This window comes from Panthera onca, chromosome A2 (genome assembly GCF_046562875.1).
Source record: "Panthera onca isolate mPanOnc1 chromosome A2, mPanOnc1 haplotype 2, whole genome shotgun sequence".
Lineage (NCBI taxonomy): Eukaryota > Metazoa > Chordata > Mammalia > Carnivora > Felidae > Panthera > Panthera onca.
The window spans coordinates 76,160,984-76,181,237 of record NC_138340.1 but is presented as its reverse complement, the minus strand read 5'-3'; the positions used below and the strand labels follow the sequence as shown (position 1 = coordinate 76,181,237).

At 43.8% G+C, this 20,254-nt stretch overlaps 1 protein-coding gene across 1 annotated transcript in view; it reads left to right on the top strand.

Annotated features, from left to right (window-relative positions):
• Window positions 1-14,282, top strand: part of EPDR1 (ependymin related 1) — a 28,054-nt gene extending 13,772 nt beyond the window's left edge. Inside the window, 2 exon segments of the mRNA XM_060632239.3 lie at window positions 11,013-11,221; window positions 12,614-14,282. Coding sequence (XP_060488222.3) covers window positions 11,013-11,221; window positions 12,614-12,810 — 406 coding nt within the window. The 3' untranslated portion in view covers window positions 12,811-14,282.
• Window positions 14,283-20,254: the final 5,972 nt, after the last annotated feature.

Here is a 20,254-nt window from a genome sequence, read left to right as displayed (position 1 = left end):
GCCTCTATAAGGTCAACTTCTTCACTTGTTAAGCACAGAGGACTTTTTATTTTGTGAGTGTTTGTACAAACTTCTAAGTAGCTTTGCCACAAAAGAAACGTAGATTATTTTATTCCTTTTATTATTTGCTGCAATTTCTTTTATGCTAATATTCTTATCTACCTGAATCCTTTATTTTGATTCATGTTTATGTCAGCTAGAAAATGTATTCAATTAATTTTCCTCCGCAAGGGTACTGGTGCCATGGTATACTTCCAGAAAGTTTGAATGTCTGAGAACATCTACTTATTGCTATTTTGCATAATGGTAACTTTGGGGTGTATACAATTCATTGGATAATAGGGGCACCTGGGTGGCCTAGTCACTTAAGCACCTGACTCTTGGTTTTGGCTCAGGTCATGATCTCACAGTCTCCTGAGTTTGAGTCCCGTGTCAGGCTCTGTGCTGGCAGTGCAGAGCCTGCTTGGGATTCCCTCTCTCCCTCTCTCTCTCTCTCTCTCTCTCTATCACTCCCCTACGTATGCTGTCTCTGTCTCTCTCAAAATAAATAAGCAGTTCATTGGGTAATAATGGTATTTTTTGTTTAAAATTTGCTGTGGCATTTAGAGCTCTAGAAGAGAAGTCTGATACCAAACTGATTTTCGTTTAGTTTTAATAATTTTTTTTCTGCCCTAATTTTTGTCGGTTGTTTCTATTATTATCCTGGAACATCATTAACATCTCCAGGCTATGTCTAGCTCTAGAGGAAATTTCATCTGCTGTTTCTGGAGCCTTGATACTCTCCAAGCAAGAGGGAAGACATTCTCTTTGTTCCTGTAGAATATCTCTCTACTTACATGTATTGGTTCTCTTAAATCTGTTCCCCCCAAATTTCTTTTTTTTAATATTTATTTATTTCTAAGAAAGAGAGGGAGAGAGAGCAGGGGAGGGGCAGAGAGAGACAGAGTGACAGAGGATCTGAAGTAGGCTCCACACTGTCAGCACAGAGCCCGACGCGGGGCTCGAACTCACAAACCATGAGATCGTGACCTGAGCCCAAGTTGGATGCTTAACCAACTGAGCCGCCCAGGTGCCTCATGTTCCCCCAGATTTCTTAACTTGTAAAAAAAATTTTTTTTTAATGTTTCTTTATTTCTGAGACAGAGAGAAACAGAGCATGAGTGTGGGAGGGGCAGAGAGAGAGGGAGACCCAGAATCCGAAGCAGGCTCCAGGCTCAGAGCTGTCAGCATAGAGCTCGACGCGGGGCTCGAACTCATAAACCGCGAGATCATGACCTGAGCCAAAGTCGGTTGCTCAACCAACTGAGCCACCCAGGCGCCCTGATTTCTTATCTTTCCATTAGCCTTTTCATCCCTTCCTATTTTTTCCTAGAGTTCTGGAATCATACCTTTTAATGTGCTGTTCTGTTGTTTGTTTGTTTGTTTGTTTCCTATAGCCCAAGCATTCTGTATCATCTCTGCTACATTTTCTATTTTGATAATCATGTTTTTCATTAGAGAGCTATCTTTGTGGTCACATATTCTTCTTTTTTTTTTCTTAAATTCAGTATCATCCCAAATCCCAGTGAAGATAAAAAATAAGATTTATATTTTAGAGTCATTAACGTTAGCTGGAAGAATGTCTGTGTTCATATTTACACACAGTGGCAACTGATAAGTTTCTACTGAAAAGCGGAGTGCTGACGGTATGAACCTGACTGTCCTTGTACCCTCCCAACCTTCTTAATACCTTCTGATGCGTAGTTCCAGAAATCACTATGTACCATGGCAACATGGGTACCTTGGTGCTAATGAGGATCTTTCTTTTAATGTTGAAAAAAAAAAAAAAGACAATTTGAACTATTGTCTCATGATAATTTTTCATTATCTTCCATCAGCGGGAAGAATATATGCCTGTGCCAGTATTCCTCCTGAAACATTTTTTGGGGAAAAAAAAAACCGCTTCAATTTCTTGAGCAGGCTTTTCCTCTTTTGAACTAGAATCCAAGCAGTGGAGGCCCGTCACCTTACAGCTTCTTAAATTGCACGCAAAATTATTCTTTGATTTTACTTTTCCTAGGGCTGCATTCTCAAGTAATTTAATATTCCTTTTGTTGTATGTGGTTGGTATCAGCCTACACAATGAGTTTGTGTCTAACACAACAATTCTGAAATAGCGTTTTTCTTTTATGTCTCATAATTACTGTAGGGTGTAACTCAATCCCGGTACACGCCAGAATGGCAAGTGGCCGAAGCTCCATTCTTCCGGCCTCGAGTCACAGAGCTGGCATGAATTGCTAATATATTATATTGCATATTAAACGAATCCAGAGTTGGTCCAATTTCTTCCATAAAAGCCAAAGTCCTTTTGAAATCACAATATAATATCTGTACACTCCCTTTTCTGTAATTTAAGATATCTTGGATGGCCAAGCAGTTATACGTGGATGGGAAGAATCACAGTGTTAGTGAATTAGGACGAATCTGATAGGAGATCAGACCTGGAGTCCAATCCCGGCACATTATTTACTACTTAGTTATTCTCTGAGCCTCGTATTTTCTCATCTGGTTAAAAAAAAGAAAGAAAGGAAAAAGCTAATAACGTGTCAGCCAGCTGAATTTGCCAGTCTGTAACCTCTGCCTCAGACTGTATTTTTTTCCCCTTGACTACTCTGATTCAAGACAGAAAAACAGTTGCCTCCTGGCTGTACGGGCAGTAACTATTAAGGTTTGTCCACACCCAGGTCAGGCTCTGGTATTGTGGGTCCTGGGATTAGCCAAATCCTTGGGCCCTGCTCATTCTGGAATGAAGGGCTCCCAGAGAGCTGTTAAAAAAAAGCATCTGATAGATAATAACTATAAAGCAGTGGATTTTACTTATTTCATCTAGGGTGCTTTCAGCTGCACGTGTCAGAAAATTGACTAATGGGGGCTTAAACTATGAGGATCGTTGTAGTTTACCTCAGAATTCTGGTGATACTTGTTCCTAGGTCTGACTCAACAGTATCATCAAGGCCCCTGGTTCTTCTCCATCCATTTACTCTAGAATGTTGGCTCAAAGTTGCAAGATGGCGCACTGACTTATTGCCTCATGGCTTTAAGATGGCTATCTCCACTCTAAGCATTATATCCTTATGTTCAAAGACAGGAAATGAAGGACATAGAGCAGGACAGGGAGTCTGCTTTTTTGGGAAAAGAGAAATCTCCAGGGCATTTCTTCACCCAACAGACTTCCTTTTATATCTCCAAGGCCAGAACCAACTGTACCCCCAGCTCCAAGGGAAACTAAGGAAGTGAGTAGATGAGTGTACTTCCTCAACCTCTATATTGAGAGGCAGGCAAGAGAGAAAGGGTCAGATGCCTGCAGGGCTGCTACAGAGGGGTCCGCTATCGCATTCAAGATTGGTCTCCCCTTCATCCTTCACCCCACCTGGATGAACTAGACCTTCTTTGTTACACAGCCGATCTGGTCTTACGTACACAAGTCAAATGCGTAGTTTCCCTATTAAACATTAACGGGTGATAGTAAACGTACCCACTGCCAGACTTTTCTACAAAGCTATAATCCCTTGCATTTAGATAACAATTTTATATCTGCTGTCTCAAATCATCTTCATAAAAAACTTTGAGCTTCAAATTTTTGGTCTTTCTTTACATATGAGAAACAGGGAGATTAAAATTATGATCGCAGGTCACCAGTAGTAGATTGGGAACCTGGATTTCTTCACCTCAGCTTTTTTTACAGTGCAGTTCATGCTGTCTGTAAACCTTACCCTGAACTAGACAGAAAGATTTTCCCCTGCCTTAGTATAGTTGGGCAAACTTTTTAAAAAATGTTTATTTATTTATTTTGAGACAGAGAGAGAGAGCAGGGGAGGGGCAGAGAAAGAGAGGGAGAGAGAGAATCCTAAGCAGGCTCCATGCTGTCAGTGTGGGGCTCAGTCTCTCAAACCCTGAGATCAAGACCTGAGCCGAAACCAAGAGTTGGACGCTTAGCTGACTGAGCCACCCAGGTGCTCTTAGTTGGGTAAATTTTCAGTACTTTTTTTTTTAATTAAAAAAATTTGTTTTAATGTTTATTTATTTTTGAGAGAGAGAGAGAGACAAAGAGCATGAGCAGGGGAGGGGCAGAGAGAGGGAGTCACAGAATCCGAAGTAGGTGTCCGATGCGGGGCTCGAACACACAGACGGCAAGATCATGACCTGAGCGGAAGTCAGATGCTGAACTGAGTCACCCAGGCACCGCCCGCCAGTACCTTTCTAATGAAAAAAAAAAAAAAAAAAAACGAATGAAGCTCTACATCCAGTTAAAATTCCTTTTGGGAAACAATATCTTGTAAAATATAAAATGGGAATTTTATTTGATCCAACAATTCCAGTCTATAAACTTTTCATAGAGTTGTAAACAGAGAAAGCCAAAAGGGTTTACCTACAATTTATATTCAGCTTTGTTAATATTAACAAACTGTGGAAATAATCTAAGTGATCACGAGTAGGAGATCACTAAAGCAAAACATGGTGTGTGTGTGTGTGTGTGTGTGTGTGTGTGTACATAAACACACATGTGATGCATGTGCATATATACACAAACACACACACATATATACATATATACACAAGCATATACATATATACACATATATACACATACATATACACACATATACATGCATATTTATACACGGGCACATACATATATATATACACATACATATACACACATATACATGCATATGTATACACAGCATTCAAACACTAAGGGGGCACATCAAAGCCACAAATACCAGCTGGAAGCAGCTCCCACTGAGGGAACTTGGGACAATTTGAGCATCAAATGGAATAATGACTTTGTCGTGCATTGAGTACATAAAAATCCTTGCGTCCTGGGTGGTGATTGATAGATAAATAGATAGATGTCATTTGTTATACCATTGGTACCAATCTACCAATCTCCAGCGACAATTGATTCAGGAAATGGTTTTACCTAAAACCATGAGGTGACAATTATTGGCTAATGGGCTGTTCCCCAGCTTCACCAAGTATTGCTGATCAATTACTTGCTAACTGCGAAGGGAAGCACCTCTATGCTGAAGGCATCTGGAGTAAGGACAGGACTTGGTGATCAGAGTTGGTAGCATTGATAGTGGCATGGGACATCACCTGTCTTCTGATGTGATGCACCAGGAGGTACACAGCCCACTCAATTTCTTTCCAAGAATCTTTAGCCAAAGCACATCAAGACTTTAGAATCCACGCCTAGTTTGGAGGAATGACAGGATATAGAGGAACAAGTTAAATTAGGAAACTGACAAAAATGTAGAATGGGGAATATGTGCGGATCTGGAATCTTCAGAGAGTCAAAGGCCACATTAAAAATAAAAAAGATAGTAGTGTTCCAGATTTTTAAAACAGTAGAAATGTAACAACCAAATATATTGCTTGAGACTTGACTGCATTCTGATTTTTTTTATTTTTATTTAAAAAAATTTTTTTTAACGTTTATTTATTTTTGAGACAGAGAGAGACAGAGCATGAACGGGGGAGGGGCAGAGAGAGAGGGAGATACAGAATCAGAAGCAGCCTCCAGGCTCTGAGCTATCAGCCCAGAGCCCGACGGGGGGCTTGAACTCATGGACCGCGAGATCGTGACCTGAGTTGAAGTCGGACGCTTAACTGACTGAGCTACCCAGGCGCCCCGACTGCATTCTGATTTTTATTTTTTTTTTAATTTTTTTTTAACGTTTTTATTTATTTTTGAGACAGGGAGAGACAGAGCATGAACAGGGGAGGGTCAGAGAGAGGGAGACACAGAATCTGAAACAGGCTCCAGGCTCTGAGCTGTCAGCACAGAGCCCGACGTGGGGCTCGAACTCATGGACTGCAAGATCATGACCTGAGCTGAAGTCGGCCGCTCAACCAACTGAGCCACCCAGGCGCCCCTGCATTCTGATTTTTAAAAAAGAGTTTAAAATACATTTTGGGGGACAATTGAATATGGGCCAGATATTAGCTGGCATTAGGGAATGAATTTTATTTATTTATTTATTAAAAAAATTTTTTAATGTTTATTTACTTTCGAGACAGAGAGAGACAGAGTGCGAGCGAGGGAGGGGCAGAGAGAGAGGGAGACACAGGATCCAAAACAGGCTTCAGGCTCTGTGCTGGCAGCACAGAACCCAATGCGGGGCTCGAACCCACGAACCGTGAGATCATGACTTGAGCCGAAGTTGGGCGCTCAACTGACTGAGCCACCCAGGCGCCCCTGGGAATGAATTTTAATTTCTTAGGTGTGATAGTGGTAGTGTGGCCAGAAGGCAGAAAGTCCTTGTTTTCGGCAAATACTTAGAAAAAGCTAATATAGCAAAATGTAACAATTATTGAATCTAAGTGGTAGACACAAAGGTGATCATTGTACTAGTCCTTCAACTCTTCTGCATTTAAAAAATATTTCAGGGGTGCCTGGCTGACTCAGTCGGTTGAGTATCCGACTTTGGATCAGGTCGTAATCTCATGATTCGTGAGTTCGAGCTCTGCGTTGGGTCTGTTGCTGTCTGTTGCCCACTTCGGATCCTCTTTGCCTCTCCCCTGCGTTCCCTCTCTCTCTCTCTCAAGATAAACATTAAAATAAAAGAAATTAAGGTAAAATGTAGGTTAGAGAACATTATATTCGCCCATTAAAAAAGACATTAGATTCACTCATTTTTGTAAAACGTGTCTAGTACACATAATGAAAACTCAGTACGATATTTGCACAGCCATGTTCATAGCAGCATCATTCACAATAGCCGAAAGATGGAAACAACCCAGGATCCATCCACAGATGAATGGATAAGCAAAATGTGCTATATGCATTCAATGGAATATCAGCCTTAAAAAGAGAAGGAAATTCTGACACGTGTTATCACATGGATGAAACTTGCAGACATTATCCTCAGTGAAATAAGCCAATCACAAAAGGACAGCTACTGAATGATTCCACTTGTAGGAAGTCTGTAGAGCAGTCAAGTTCATAGGGACAGAAGGGAGAAGAGTGGTTGCCAGGAGCTGGGCGGGGGAGAAATGGGGAGCTGTTTCATGGGCATAGAGTTTCAGTTTTGCAAAACGAAAAGAATTCTGGAGACTGGTTGCACAACAATATGAATGTACCTAACACTATTGAACTATGCACTTAAAAATGCTTAAGATAGTAAATTTTATGTTCTATTTTACCACAATTTTAAGAAATTTAAGTGAAAATATCACTATATGTTTAGCCACAGAGGCAAAGAGTTGTTATTTCTGTAAGTTCGAGTTTCTGGGCAATTTTTACTTCATTTTCCATTTCTGTACTGTTTGGATTTTTTTTTTTTTAACTTTGAATGTGAATCGTTTTACAAAAACCAGACATCCATTTTCAAAAGATCTAAAACTTCTGCAGGTTTTCAGTGTTTTGGAGAACATGCGGGTGGTAGAGGCTAATATTTAGGAAAATGGATTTTCAGGAAACAACAGAAATGGTCAATGTAGCCTGAGAATTTTGTCAGAAGCAACAAAAATCCTTGGTCCCACGAGGCGAGCGGCAGAATGGAGCCCTGCCTGGGCCCTGCGTCTGCATTGAGGCTGCTGTGAGAGCTCAGCCTGCTGACCCCTTGGCCGGGCCTGGATGGCCTGACCTCGCTCACAGCCCAGGCCTGGCAGGGCCCTCCCGGGAACTGTGCTTTGCTTGGGGTCTGGCCAGCAAGGAGGAGTTTGCAGGCTGTTGTTGACCCAGGCCTGGCCTGCCCGCCTTGTCCTCCAAGCCCTTTCCAGCACCTCACCTTGCTTGCACCCCGGGGGTGTCATTTGTGACTCCCATCCTTACAACTTCCTTTGCTTTAGAGCCAGGCTTTGATCTTGCTTCCTGGGATCGAGTTTCTGTTGAAGACAGTCAGTCCTTTGGGTCTCCGGAGGTAATAACCCGCACAGCATCCCAGGCAGATGATTCATTTCAACCCTGGCTGATCTCTGCATTTTGACCTAAGGGCTCTATCAGGCTCCGGAGCCTGTATCCTATTTGCGACGGAGAACTTTACGTCTGAACTATGAATGTGTTCCCATAAACACCCAAGCCACAACAGCACTGTGAAAAGCTTCTTTTCCAAAACTGCCTATGGATCAGTACTCGCTTTTCTACCCATATGGGATTTTGAAAAACAAAAAACAAAAAAACAGTTATACGGTTGTATTTGGTTTCCCGTTGAATTAATATTTTCTGTCTTACTTAAGGCACTGTCAACATAACCTCGGTATCAGATTATGGCCTCTTTTTAAAATACTAAATATTTTGAAAGCAGAAAAGTTACAGAGAACACTGTAACAAACACCTGTGTTCAGACCACCCAGAAGTAATAAAGGTTAACGTTTTGTAACGATTCCTTCAAGTCTAGAGTTCTCATTTTGAAATTAAATTTTACCTCTGTGTGTGTATGGGCAGAGCTGGCCTCGGGACAACGGCGCAGCTGGCAGAATTCCTTTCCCGCTGCCCCTTCCCTTCCCCAGCTGGTGGCTGCCCGGGCAGGCGGAGGTGGCCAGGGGTCCGCCATGACACCGCATGACACATAACACAGCTGTCCCAGTGGCTGTTCTCCAGGGCTCTAGGTGGAAACCGCGGAGTCCTCAACTATCTTAGAGATGAGTCCTGGTTATGAGTCACACAAAAAGTTCCAAGCAGAAGAAAGGAAAGTTTATTACAACAGAGGACACAGGAATGCATCCGGGGGGACCAGCTGTTGGAATCCCCGCTTCCTGGTGCCTCTCTCTGCTTCATTCTTCCCTCTTGCTCAGTTCACATGTTGGAAAAAGCCTCCCAGAGCTTCTGAGTTTACATATGACCTGTGCAGGCGCAATTCCACATGTTTGTGGGTGAGGATCTGATGGTCTTGCCCTGGGCGGGATGTTCACCTCCGGTCCCATAAGCTCCGTGGAGGGAAGCCCGCCCATGTATGGCCAGAATGGCTGCCAGGCTCCCACCTTCTGCGACCTGTGGGTTTGGGAGCTAAGGGCTGTTCTCAGGAAGGACCCCGCACCTCTTCCGCCCATGGTGCATATCTTCCAGGGGGCAGTCACTACGCTTTGAGAAGCACGCCATCGGGGTTTCAGCAAAAGTGACGAATGGCTGTCTAGGCTAATGCCTGGGACTTGGGAAGGCACAAGGGGCGGGTGCTGATGGTGAGGAGAAGAATAAAGAAGACAGTCACCTCTGAGGGCACACGGTGTTCTGTGGGGCCCGCTGTCAGAGAGGATCGTAGAACAGGATCTCTGTACAGAGTCCCGTGTTTATGAATGGACAGTGCTCTAAAATTGATACGGATGTCTTTGTACTCCTTTTTTTTTTTAAATAAATATTTATTTAGAGAGAGTATGTGCAACTGGGGGAGGGCAGAGAGAGAGAGAGAGAGAGAGAGAGAGAGAATCCCAGGTAGGTTCATGCTCTGTGTGGAGCCTGACTCGGGGCTCAAACTCATGAACCACGAGATCATGACCTGAGCAGAAATCAAGAGTCGGAGGCTAAACAGACTGAGTCACTCAGGCACTCGGGGTGTCCTTACGCGAATGTTTAGACTGATGTGCCAGGGATTTTTCTGGGCCTGAGAAGACAGTGACAGTCCAACCCCATCTCCTTTGAAGGGCTTTCAGTAGGGTGTGAACCCTGCATGTGTATTATAATGAGAGGTTGGCTCCACGTTTATGGGAGCACTGTCGGAGCAAATGAACACTTCCTTTTCTTTCTGTGATCACTCCCATTTCTAAAAGTCTGTGCTTGGGTTTGACCCTCATAAGCCATTTCAAGTGTTTCCTGGAACGAAGCAGGATAAGTATACCTAAATCTATAAAATGAGGTCGTGTACATTTCCATACTGGCTCAGTAGAAAACGGAAGCATAACGCTAAAATAGTGGTACTATTTTTTGACCACATAGACAGTGATCATTTATAATAGTTTTTCTAGAAAATGCTTTTTAAGCTCGGACTTGGGATGGTGAACATTTGCCCTGGAGGCAGACGTAGGCTGTGATGTGGAGTGAGCCTCACATACCACAGATAATATGTTGGTTGTCTTTTATTTGCCCATCGAAAGCACCCTCTGTAGGCTCTTCACTGTGTGAGTTCAAGGCCTGCAGCCTCACTCTGCTGGACCAGCAGCAGTGGCCCGAGTCTCAGACTGATGATCAAACACATTTCAGAGGACCCCCCCTCCCCCCATCCCCCACCGTTGGCTTCACCCAGCACCAGGATTGCTTAGCTTTAAGATTGATGCAGGATTGGTGACAAGGCCGTGTGCTGGGAGACAGGGCGCGTCTGCAGACTCCTGGCCCAGCCTGGGAACACCTCTGGCTCGCTCCACACATGGGGCGTGCATGTGGGCAGGAGAGACGAGGCCTAGAGCATGTGGACAAACTGTGTGGAAACCAGTTGTTCTGGGGTCCCCTCACCTTCTGCCTGCTTGTCTCAGCCTCCTCCAGATGTGGGAGGAGGGCCCCATTTTCACACTGCTGTGCCTCACCCCAAAACCCATTACTCATGACTGACAGTTGAGACAATGGGGCACAGGTGTGTGGTCTGACCTCAGCATCTTCTTGATGCCCTACATAGGGCACCCCAGTAATGCCAGATTCAGTGCTGCAAGGAGAACTGAACCAAGCCAAGGGTCAAATCCTCTTGCGTCCCTGTGCTACAATGTCACAAACCAGCCGTTAACCCAGGGCCCCGTCTTCCCCATTTTGTAGCCTAAGCACAGAGTCTGGCATATAATAGGTGCTCAGTTATTCAATATTCAGTTTTGAACTCTTAGTTTTAATTATTTTGTATTTAGGTTATCAAAGTGTCTAGTGCTCATAAATAAATAAATAAATAAATAAATGTTTTTTATTTATTTATTAACAAGCCAAACTGTTTTTTTCTGCTTGTTCTATTCCAAGAGTAATTCATATTGCAGCCCTTTGGACGGTGTGCTGACAAAAGGCATGACGACTGACAATAAAGTCCTGATATGGTCTCTCTATATCTGTCTTTCAGATTATTTGAATATATTTTGCTCTATAAGGATGGAGTGATGTTTCAGATTGAACAAGCCACCAAGCAGTGCTCCAAGATCACCCTGACAGACCCCTGGGACCCTCTAGACATTCCTCAGAATGCCACCTTTGAGGACCAGTACTCCATAGGGGGACCCCAGGAGCAGATCACCGTCCAGGAGTGGTCCGACAGAAAGTCAGCTAGATCATGTAAGGCTTCAAAAACTATCCAAGTGCTGCGTCCCAGAAAGCATGATGGGAAAAAAGGTTAAGTTCACTAAGGAAGGTAGTTAAGGAAATTGACAAGCTTAATCAAATTGTTTAATGTCCCCCCCCACGTGCTTAATCTGCTAGTGGTTTAGCTCCAGGGTATACGCATCACATTTGAAACACCTCTGCCTTCCAGCACCACCTGTACCTTTCTGCCACCTTGGCTGTTAGGGGCTTAGCCTTGGCTCTGACGTTTAATGACCCTGAGATCTAGGACACAGAAGATGTCTGTCTAAGGTATACGTTCGAGTCCCCATATCACTTCCTGAAGTTACAGTGACCAGATCTTCTCCTGTCATTCTGAGTGTCTGCTTTTGCGTATAGACGGAAAGCTGTTCTCGGTGGTGCTTCCATATGCCCACCCCGAAGCTGTTTCGAATACACAGGCTTTATGGTGCCTGCGGGAAACAGTCGAAAACAGTGCGAAAACAGTTCCCTCCATCCCCGCCGCTGAGTTTAGCGTAGAATTAGCATATGACCTAGCGATTCCACTTCTGAGTGTATATCCGAAGGAACTGAAAGCAAGGACTCAAGAAGATATTTGTGTACCCATGTGTATAGCAGCATACTTAATGACAATGAATGAATGAATAATAATTCCTCCAGATGGTGGAAACCAACCCAAGTGTCCCCCAGCAGGTAAATGAATCCCCGAAACGTGGTGTAAACAGACAATGGAGTATTATTTAGCCTTAAAAAGGAAGGAGATTCTGTCACACGCTACCATGTGGATGAACCTTGAGGACATTACGCTGAGTGAAATAAGCCAGTCAGCAAAGGAAAACCACCATATAATTCCACTTACATGAGATGCCAAGAATAGTCGCATTCCCCCAGACAGAGAGTGGAACGGGGGTTGCCAGGGGCTGGGGGAGGGGAATGAGGAGTTAGTGTCAAAGGGCACAGAGTTTCAACTGGGGAAGATGAAAGAGTTCTGGAGATGGAGGTGGTGATGGCTTAATGCCGTACTTAATGCCACTGAACTACTTAAAAATAGTTACAATGGTAAATTTTATGTATATTTTCCCACGAGAGAAAAAGAAAGCAAACAACACAGGCATTTTGCCTTACCTTCTACGTTAAAAAGTCACCCCCAGGGGGCGCCTGGGTGGCTCAGTCAGTTGAGCTTCCTACTTTGGCTCAGGTTGTGATCTCACGGTTTGTGAGTTCGAGCCCCGCGCCGGGCTCTGTGCTGACAGCTCAGGGCCTGGAGCCTGCTTCGGATTCTGTGTCTCCCTCTCTCTCTACTCCTCCCCTGCTCACACTTTGTCTCTCTCACAAAAATAAAGATTAAAAAAAAATTTTTTAAGTCACCCTCTCTTTCTCTTACAGATGAAACCTGGATTGGCATTTATACAGTCAAGGATTGCTATCCCGTCCAGGAAACCTTCACCAAAAATTACAGTGTGATATTGTCCACGCGGTTTTTTGACATACAGCTGGGTATTAAAGACCCCTCGGTGTTTATCCCGCCGAGCACCTGCCAGATGGCCCAGCCGGAAAGGATGGGTGAGGATTGCTCCTGGTAAGCCCGTGAGCACAGAAGTGGTGGCCTCCGACGTCATCCCCACCTTGAGAGGGATTTGAGGCTTTTGAGAAACGAGAACCTTCACTGGAGATAAATGTCATCATTGTAGGAAGATGCACATCGATAAGGGGTTCTTTGTATATATGATTTTTTTGACGATTCAAGCTTTGTTTACAGAAGGGAGTGGACTGGAGAATGGTGACAAGAATGGGAAGAGAGGGCAACCCTGGGGGTTTCAGACAGGTGCACAGCCTGTGCGGGCGCTGTGTGCTTCTGCGTGTGCAGGTGTATTTAAGTGTGCTCTCTGCCTGTGCAGGTGTATCCAAGCGCACTGGCGTGCACGGGCGGGGGTCAGCAGGAGCACTTTGCCTTGGCAGGGAGGAGTGTTTCGCTACTGACTTGACTGAGGACTGCTGGACTGCTGCCACGTGGTGGTAATAAAATGCAGGACGATTTTGGTCAGCTTTACTATAAATTTTTATGTGCTCTACAGATAACAGCTCCTTTATTGCCCGCACCGGGGTGGTGACTGCTCCCCCAGCCCCGCCTCCTGCTCCCATGGCCACTGACAAAGTGATTCCTTAAAATCCCTTCCAGACGTAAGGGCTTTATGGCATGACCCCACTGATGGAAATTTGGGGAGGAAATGAGAGGCTGTAATGCAAAGTAATGATTCCTCCAAGAGACACTGTAAACAAGAGGGTTTGAAAATCTTACCTGGGCAAGCATGAGCCACGTATGCTTTTTCTATGCAAGAGTATTGATATGTATGTGCCGAATCACCACATATTTGTCAGGGGACCTAGAAAGATGGATAGTATTCTCCAAATAGCTTTGAATTGGAAGTCAGGAGACTGCTGTCTTCAAAATCCAGGAGTGGAGTTCCTTTGTACTTGAACTCCTTGGGTTAACGAAACGCACTGTGCTTTCCCTCACCCGGGCCTTCCCGGGGCACTGTTTCACAACCTCTTTGTCTTTTTGAGCTCCGTGTATCCCTGCCAGCTCAGCTCGCACTTGACCTTCAGAGAGCTGCTCCTGAGCCTGGATCGGGTGCCCCCGATAGCTTGAGCACGCTGTTCTCACAACACTGCCTCGGCCGTGTGTTAATTTCCTGCTTACTGGACACTATTGCCCACTAGCCTGGCTACGAGCTCCTTGAGTACGGGTACCACGTGGTGTTAGCTTTTATATGCCCAGCACCGAGTAAGTGCCTGGCACATGGTCAGTGCCCTAAACATTTGTAGAGTGGACGATGCCAGCCTGTCTGGTCCTTAGTTTCCTCATCTGTTCAAGGGTTGGGTTGGGTTTGCTGACCTCTGGGGAGGGTCTCAGTAATAAAATTTATTATTCTAGATTCTTCTGCTATCGTGTTTCATCTGGCTATCATCTGTTAGTAGGAGAAACATGTGACATCTATAACATGCTGAAACCAATCTGTACTACAGTTTATTTCAATAAACAGATTTAATCGCATTTCGTGTTCTTTCATATATTTACTCTTGTCATATATGTGGATTCTCTTGGTTATTCGGGGGTTCAAACTCTGCTCTGATGAATAACGTGCTTCCAGTGATCGTTATCCTCTCTCAGAGGCTTGCTCTTCCCCTCAAAGCCCAGTTGCCTGGGCTGGAAGCCTCAGGGGCGTTCTTGGCCCATTTCTCTCCTTTATCCTCACAGGCGATCAGTGTCCCCAGTCTTGTCAGCGTAGCTCCTGCGCGTGCCCTCGGCCTCCATCCAGGTCCAGGTTCTTCTGCTCACTGGCCTTTGCGAGATCTTCATAGCTTCTGTCTTGCCCTGCTCTTTTCTCTTCAAAGCCATCCTCTGCTCAGTCCATCAATCAGTCAGTTCCAAGGCGGTACTGAGACCCCGTTATCTCCAGGGCCCACGCCCCTGGAGTCTCAGAGCAGAGCGAAGCCCGGGCAAGGCCGGCATCTGGAATGCGCAGATGGGGACTTCTAGCTGCCTTCCAGCCGGTCCAGCCTGGTAAAGCCGTTGTCACAGCGTCTGCCCACTTCTTATCTCTCCACCCACAGGATGGTCCCCAGTCCTTGCCGAACTGCCCATGTCCTCTCAGCCCGGGATCTCTGTCTCTGCCCGCCCCAGTGCACATCCCCACTGGCAGGAGAAAGGAAAGGAACTCCTTTTACTTTGTGCAGGGACAGACAAAGCGGGTGCCCTTTTTTAGTAGTTAGGCCATTCTGCCGATATGAATACAAAGGCCCTCTTGCAGAAGGATTTTACATCTGCGGGACTTGACTTCACCTCTGTTGGTGCCCCGTCCTCTGGGTCCCCACTGTGTTAAAGTGAGGGGGAGGCTCCTTAGTGTGGTGCCCCCGGCCCCGTGGATCCGGCCTCCCTCCTTTCCCAGCCTCAGCACTCACACTGCTCTCTCTTTCCCAACTGCCACCCGAGCCTGAGAAGCAAGGCCTGGGTCCCCCTGGGTGGCAGGAGGCCTTCCCTAGTCACCACTCTCTGGGACATCAGAGTCAAAAACAAGAGGGTCTCATCTGTCGACATGGCATTGCTGAAGACGAGCCGGAGGAGGACCCGGCGCCATGTTGGGCACACCCTGTGTCATGTGTCTCTGACGGTCAGGCCACCTGGGAGCCACTTCTACGTCTCCCGAGACAAGTTGCCAGGACCCACGAAAGTGCTGGCGTGTTCTCTACCCTCTGGCTTCTACTCGGAAGGCCCATCCCCAGTCAGAACCAGCCCTCCTGCTCCTGCTGGCCCACGGGGAGGCGAGGAGGCCTGGCCTCTCTGTCCCCCACTGCTCCCTTATCAGGGTGACTTTCTGGCAGGAAGTCTTGCTTTTGGAGATAATGTTGCACTTCCTAAAGTTGGGGCACGTTTTAAAATTATTCAAATGTGTCAAGAAGGCCAAAGAGTTGGGATCTCTGAGGGTGTTTCTGACAAAGTACTCTTAATTTGCCACCGCACCTAAACTCCACACCCTTTGGAAGGTCATTTACTTACCTCTTGCTGCATTTCCTTTATAAACTCCACCCGCTCAGTGTTCCCTCTGTGATTTTATTTTTATATATTTTTAAAAGTCTATTTATTTTGAGAGACAGAGAGAGAGAGAGAGAGAGAGCACGAGCACAGGAGGGGGGCAAAGAGAGACAGGGATAGAGAGAGAAAATCCCAAGTATGGAGCCCAACTGTGAGATCATGACCTGAGCAGAAACCAAGAGTTGGGTGTTCAACGGACTGGGCCACCCAGGCGCCCCACCCCTCTGTGATTTGAAATCTCTTTGCCTGTGTGTTCACCTGTAATACAAAGGGTGTTCTTCACTTTTTCCAAGTATGTAGATCTTGTCTTCCTCCTTCAGTTGAAAGCAACTTCAATGCAGGAATGGTGTCCTGGCTGTTCTCATTGAGCTAAAATGACATCAGCTGGAGAAGGCAAAGAGCTGCCTCAAAGTCTCATGAATAATGTATGAGATTTAAAGGCATCTCTTTAAAAGACAAACTTGGCTTTATATATGGATATTCTGGCATCAATAATCTTTTCTACCAAGAACTGTGCTAGGATAATGACCAAAATACATTTTTATTTGCTTTATTTTATTATTATTATTTTTTTAATTTTATTTTTTATTTTTTTAAATTTACATCCAAATTAGCATATAGTGCAACAATGATTTCAGGAGTAGATTCCTTAGTGCCCCTCACCCGTTTAGCCCATCCCCCCTCCCACAGCCCTTCCAGTAACCCTCTGTTTGTTCTCCATACTTAAGAGTCTCTTATGTTTTTGTCCTCCTCCCTGTTTTTGTATTATTTTTGCTTCCCTTCCCTTATGTTCATCTGTTTTGTCTCTTAAAGTCCTCATATGAGTGAAGTCATATGATTTTTGTCTTTCTCTGACTAATTTCGCTTAGCATAATACCCTCCAGCTCCATCCATGTAGTTGCAAATGGCAAGATTTCATTCTTTTTGATTGCCAATACTCCATTATATATATATATATACCACATCTACTTTATCCATTCATCTATCGATGGACATTTGGGCTCTTTCCATACTTTGGCTATGGTTGATAGTGCTGCTATAAACATGGGGTGCATGTGTCCCTTTGAAACAGCACACCTGTATCCCTTGGATAAATGCCTAGTAGTGCAATTGCTGGGTCGTAGGGCAGTTCTACTTTTAGTTTTTTGAGGAACCTCCATACTCTTTTCCAGAGTGGCTGCACCAGCTTGCATTCCCAGATTTTTATTTGTTTTAAAGCAGAATTATTAGCTCAGCTACAGGTGATGAAAAAAGGCTGGGCCTATAATTTGGGGGAAAGTGATGCTCACTTTTACGGAATCCCAATTTAAAAGTTTACATTGTTTCCATTAGAGCAAAAATTAACGCATATTTACAATATATTTCATACTTAATGGTGGAAAACATAATATAGTCTCAGCAATTGAAAAGTGGGCTATAATTATTCTGTAAATTAGTAACAATTTTCAATGAATACAACATACACAGTATTTAGGTAATCTGAACATATGTGTGTGTGTGTGCTAAGCTGCCACGGCAGCTACCTTATTCCCAATGGCATACTCTTTATTTATTTTAACATGCATTTGTTCAAATCACATAGTTAAGTGTTCTTTTTATTTTATTTTTTTAACGTTTATTTATTTTTGAGACAGAGAGAGACAAAGCATGAACGGGGGAGGGTCAGAGAGAGGGAGACACAGAATCTGAAACGGGCTCCAGGCTCTGAGCTGTCAGCACAGAGCCCGACGCGGGGCTCGAACTCACGGACCGCGAGATCATGACCTGAGCCGAAGTCAGACGCTTCACCGACTGAGCCACCCAGGCGCCCCACATAGTTAAGTGTTCTTATCCTTCCTTAAGATAATTTGTAAAAAATTTTTAAAATGTTTATTTATTTTTGAGGGAGAGAGAGAGCATGAACAGGGGAGGGACAGAGAGAAGGTGACACAGAATCCGAAGCAGGTTCCAGGCTTTGAGCTGCAGCACAGAGCCTGACATGGGGCTTGAACCCACAAGCCATGAAATCATGGCCTGAGCCAAAGTCAGTCACTTAACTGACTGAGCCACCCAGGCACCCTCTTAGGATAATTTTTGATGGCAAAATAGGTACTCTTCTTACGAAAACATTACTGCCATCAGTGTAATTTTCAGCTGAGCTCTATAGTTTCAGCAAAGAAAATTATCAAAAAAACAAATAATAAGTCAAAGGGTTATTTTGTGAAATGGTTTTTTGAACCTGAGGTACTTCATTTGGTAACTTCTCAATCTGCTTGTACTCAATCTGGGTACTAGTTTCCCAACCAGGAGGCACCAACCTAAACTACTGAAGTTTATAGTTAACTAATATATATATTATATATATATTACATCATTGTAGGGTCTCTTGGTTTTGTTCTACTCCTTGTGGTGGAAATGGTGTCTTTGCTTGGAGTCATGCCATATTTGTCCTATCTTATGGAATGAGATAAGTTTCTCATCAAAGACAAGTTTCATCAAATTCCATCAGGATATGCAGAATTTCAGGAAAAACCAAGTTTTTAAAAAATTACATTGAAACTTTTGATGAGCAATAGACTCAGATAAAAGTTATTTCTTGGGTGCCTGGGTGGCTCAGTCGGTTAAGTGTCCAACTTCTGCTTAGGTCATGAACTCATGGTTCTTGAGTTTGCACCCCACATTGGGCTCTGTGCTGACAGCTCAGAGCTTGGAGCCTGCTTTGGATTCTGTGTCTCCCTCTCTCTCTGCCCCTCCCCGGGTCATGCTCTGACTCCCTCTCAAAAATGAATAACATTAAAAAAAAAGTTATTTCTGAAACATTCTGTAATCACATGGTCAATACGTATGTGTGATCAACGGTCGTAAGTTTGTCTCTTTTCAGCAAGGCTCTTTGTTTTGGCAGAAACTTTTGAGCCTAAAGTGTTAAACGACATTTTCTTAGTAGCTCTAGCCTCTTTGAGGGCTTGGGAATAATAATAAAGTGAATACATAGATTGGTCTGTCTTGCACAATCTCAGGAAACTTTAATGATTTATGGTATACATTAGCATCATAGAAGTGATGATGAACTCAAAGTGATGTCTCAAGCCCAACAAAGCTGTATGCTCTTATGAAGTTTCTTTTTGGTTAAACTGCCCTTCACTTAACCAGCTTTTATAATTTCCCCTCAAATCAGCAACTACACACAAGTTCTTATCACCAGAACTCATGCTACATAAAAAGCAACCAATAGCACTGCAAAAATTTCAGATGGGTCCCAATACTCCTTATGTGTCCTATGTAATATCATCACATATCATGATTATAGAAATCCTATACATTCTAGCACACACGATGTATATCCCAAATAGCAAAGAGAAGTGAAAAATAATGATAGATTGAGGAGGAGAAAGGGGAAGGGAAGGAGAGGAAAAGGAAAGGAAGAGAAGGAAGAGGAGGAAAAAGAGGAGACATCATTTGGTTTATCATCATAAATTCTCAATCCAAAGCTATTGATGTGTATTGAATAAATATGAGAATAGCTCAAGCCATTTCTGAAGCAACACTTTAGTGATTTTCAGTTCAGATAGCTCCCCTTTAAGTTAGCATTTCCATAGTGACAGTTCTTCCTTGAACCATGAACCACTGGCCCCTTCTACCAGAAATTCAGAATTATTCCCATGCTTGGGATCTCTGCACCTAATAGTAGATGCTGCCATTTAATGAGGAAGGAAAATAGCTTGAAGGAGAAAACCTACTGGTCTGGGGAATATTGCTTTTCAGTTCACTAAATGTAAAATGATTTTTATTTTGTCTACTAAGAGCAACTAATGTTCAGTATTCTGGTGTGCTCAGATGTGCAATAATTGAACCTAGTGGGACACTTTTCAGTTTAATCTTTATGGAACTGTATTATTATGCAGACAGTTCTTGGATCACAACGGGTTACCACATGACTTTGAAAACTCACTAGTCTATCTTACTCTTCCTTAACCCCTTTATCTTCCTAGTTTAGGTGTGAGAACTTTGTATTTCCTTAGTCAAGGGCTAGGAAAAGTGGGAAACAATTTAGATAATTTATATAGTTTGGATAATAAAAGAATTTAGTATGGTATTTGCAGTGGATGTTCCTGGAATGGAGATAAAGTTTTTTCCAGATTCTTGCTATATATAGTCATTCAGTACAGGCAGTCTGTTAAAAAATAAGTTTGTTAATAAATTGTCCATTTAGATGAATCCCATATGTCTCTGGAAGAGTAGAAGTAACACTTTTACTGAATGAAGTCAGACATAAATGGGCTAAAACTTAGTTGCCTCCCAACTTGGAAATAAGGTTAAAACTCTGTGATAGAAAGAATAGGACCAACTCATAACGAATGGATAAATGAGCTCTTCAGAGATTCAAGCCACAGAAGGAGAAGGTCTGCCTGCCCAGGGCTGAAAAACTGGAGAAATCATGAAGTTCAACTAAAGCA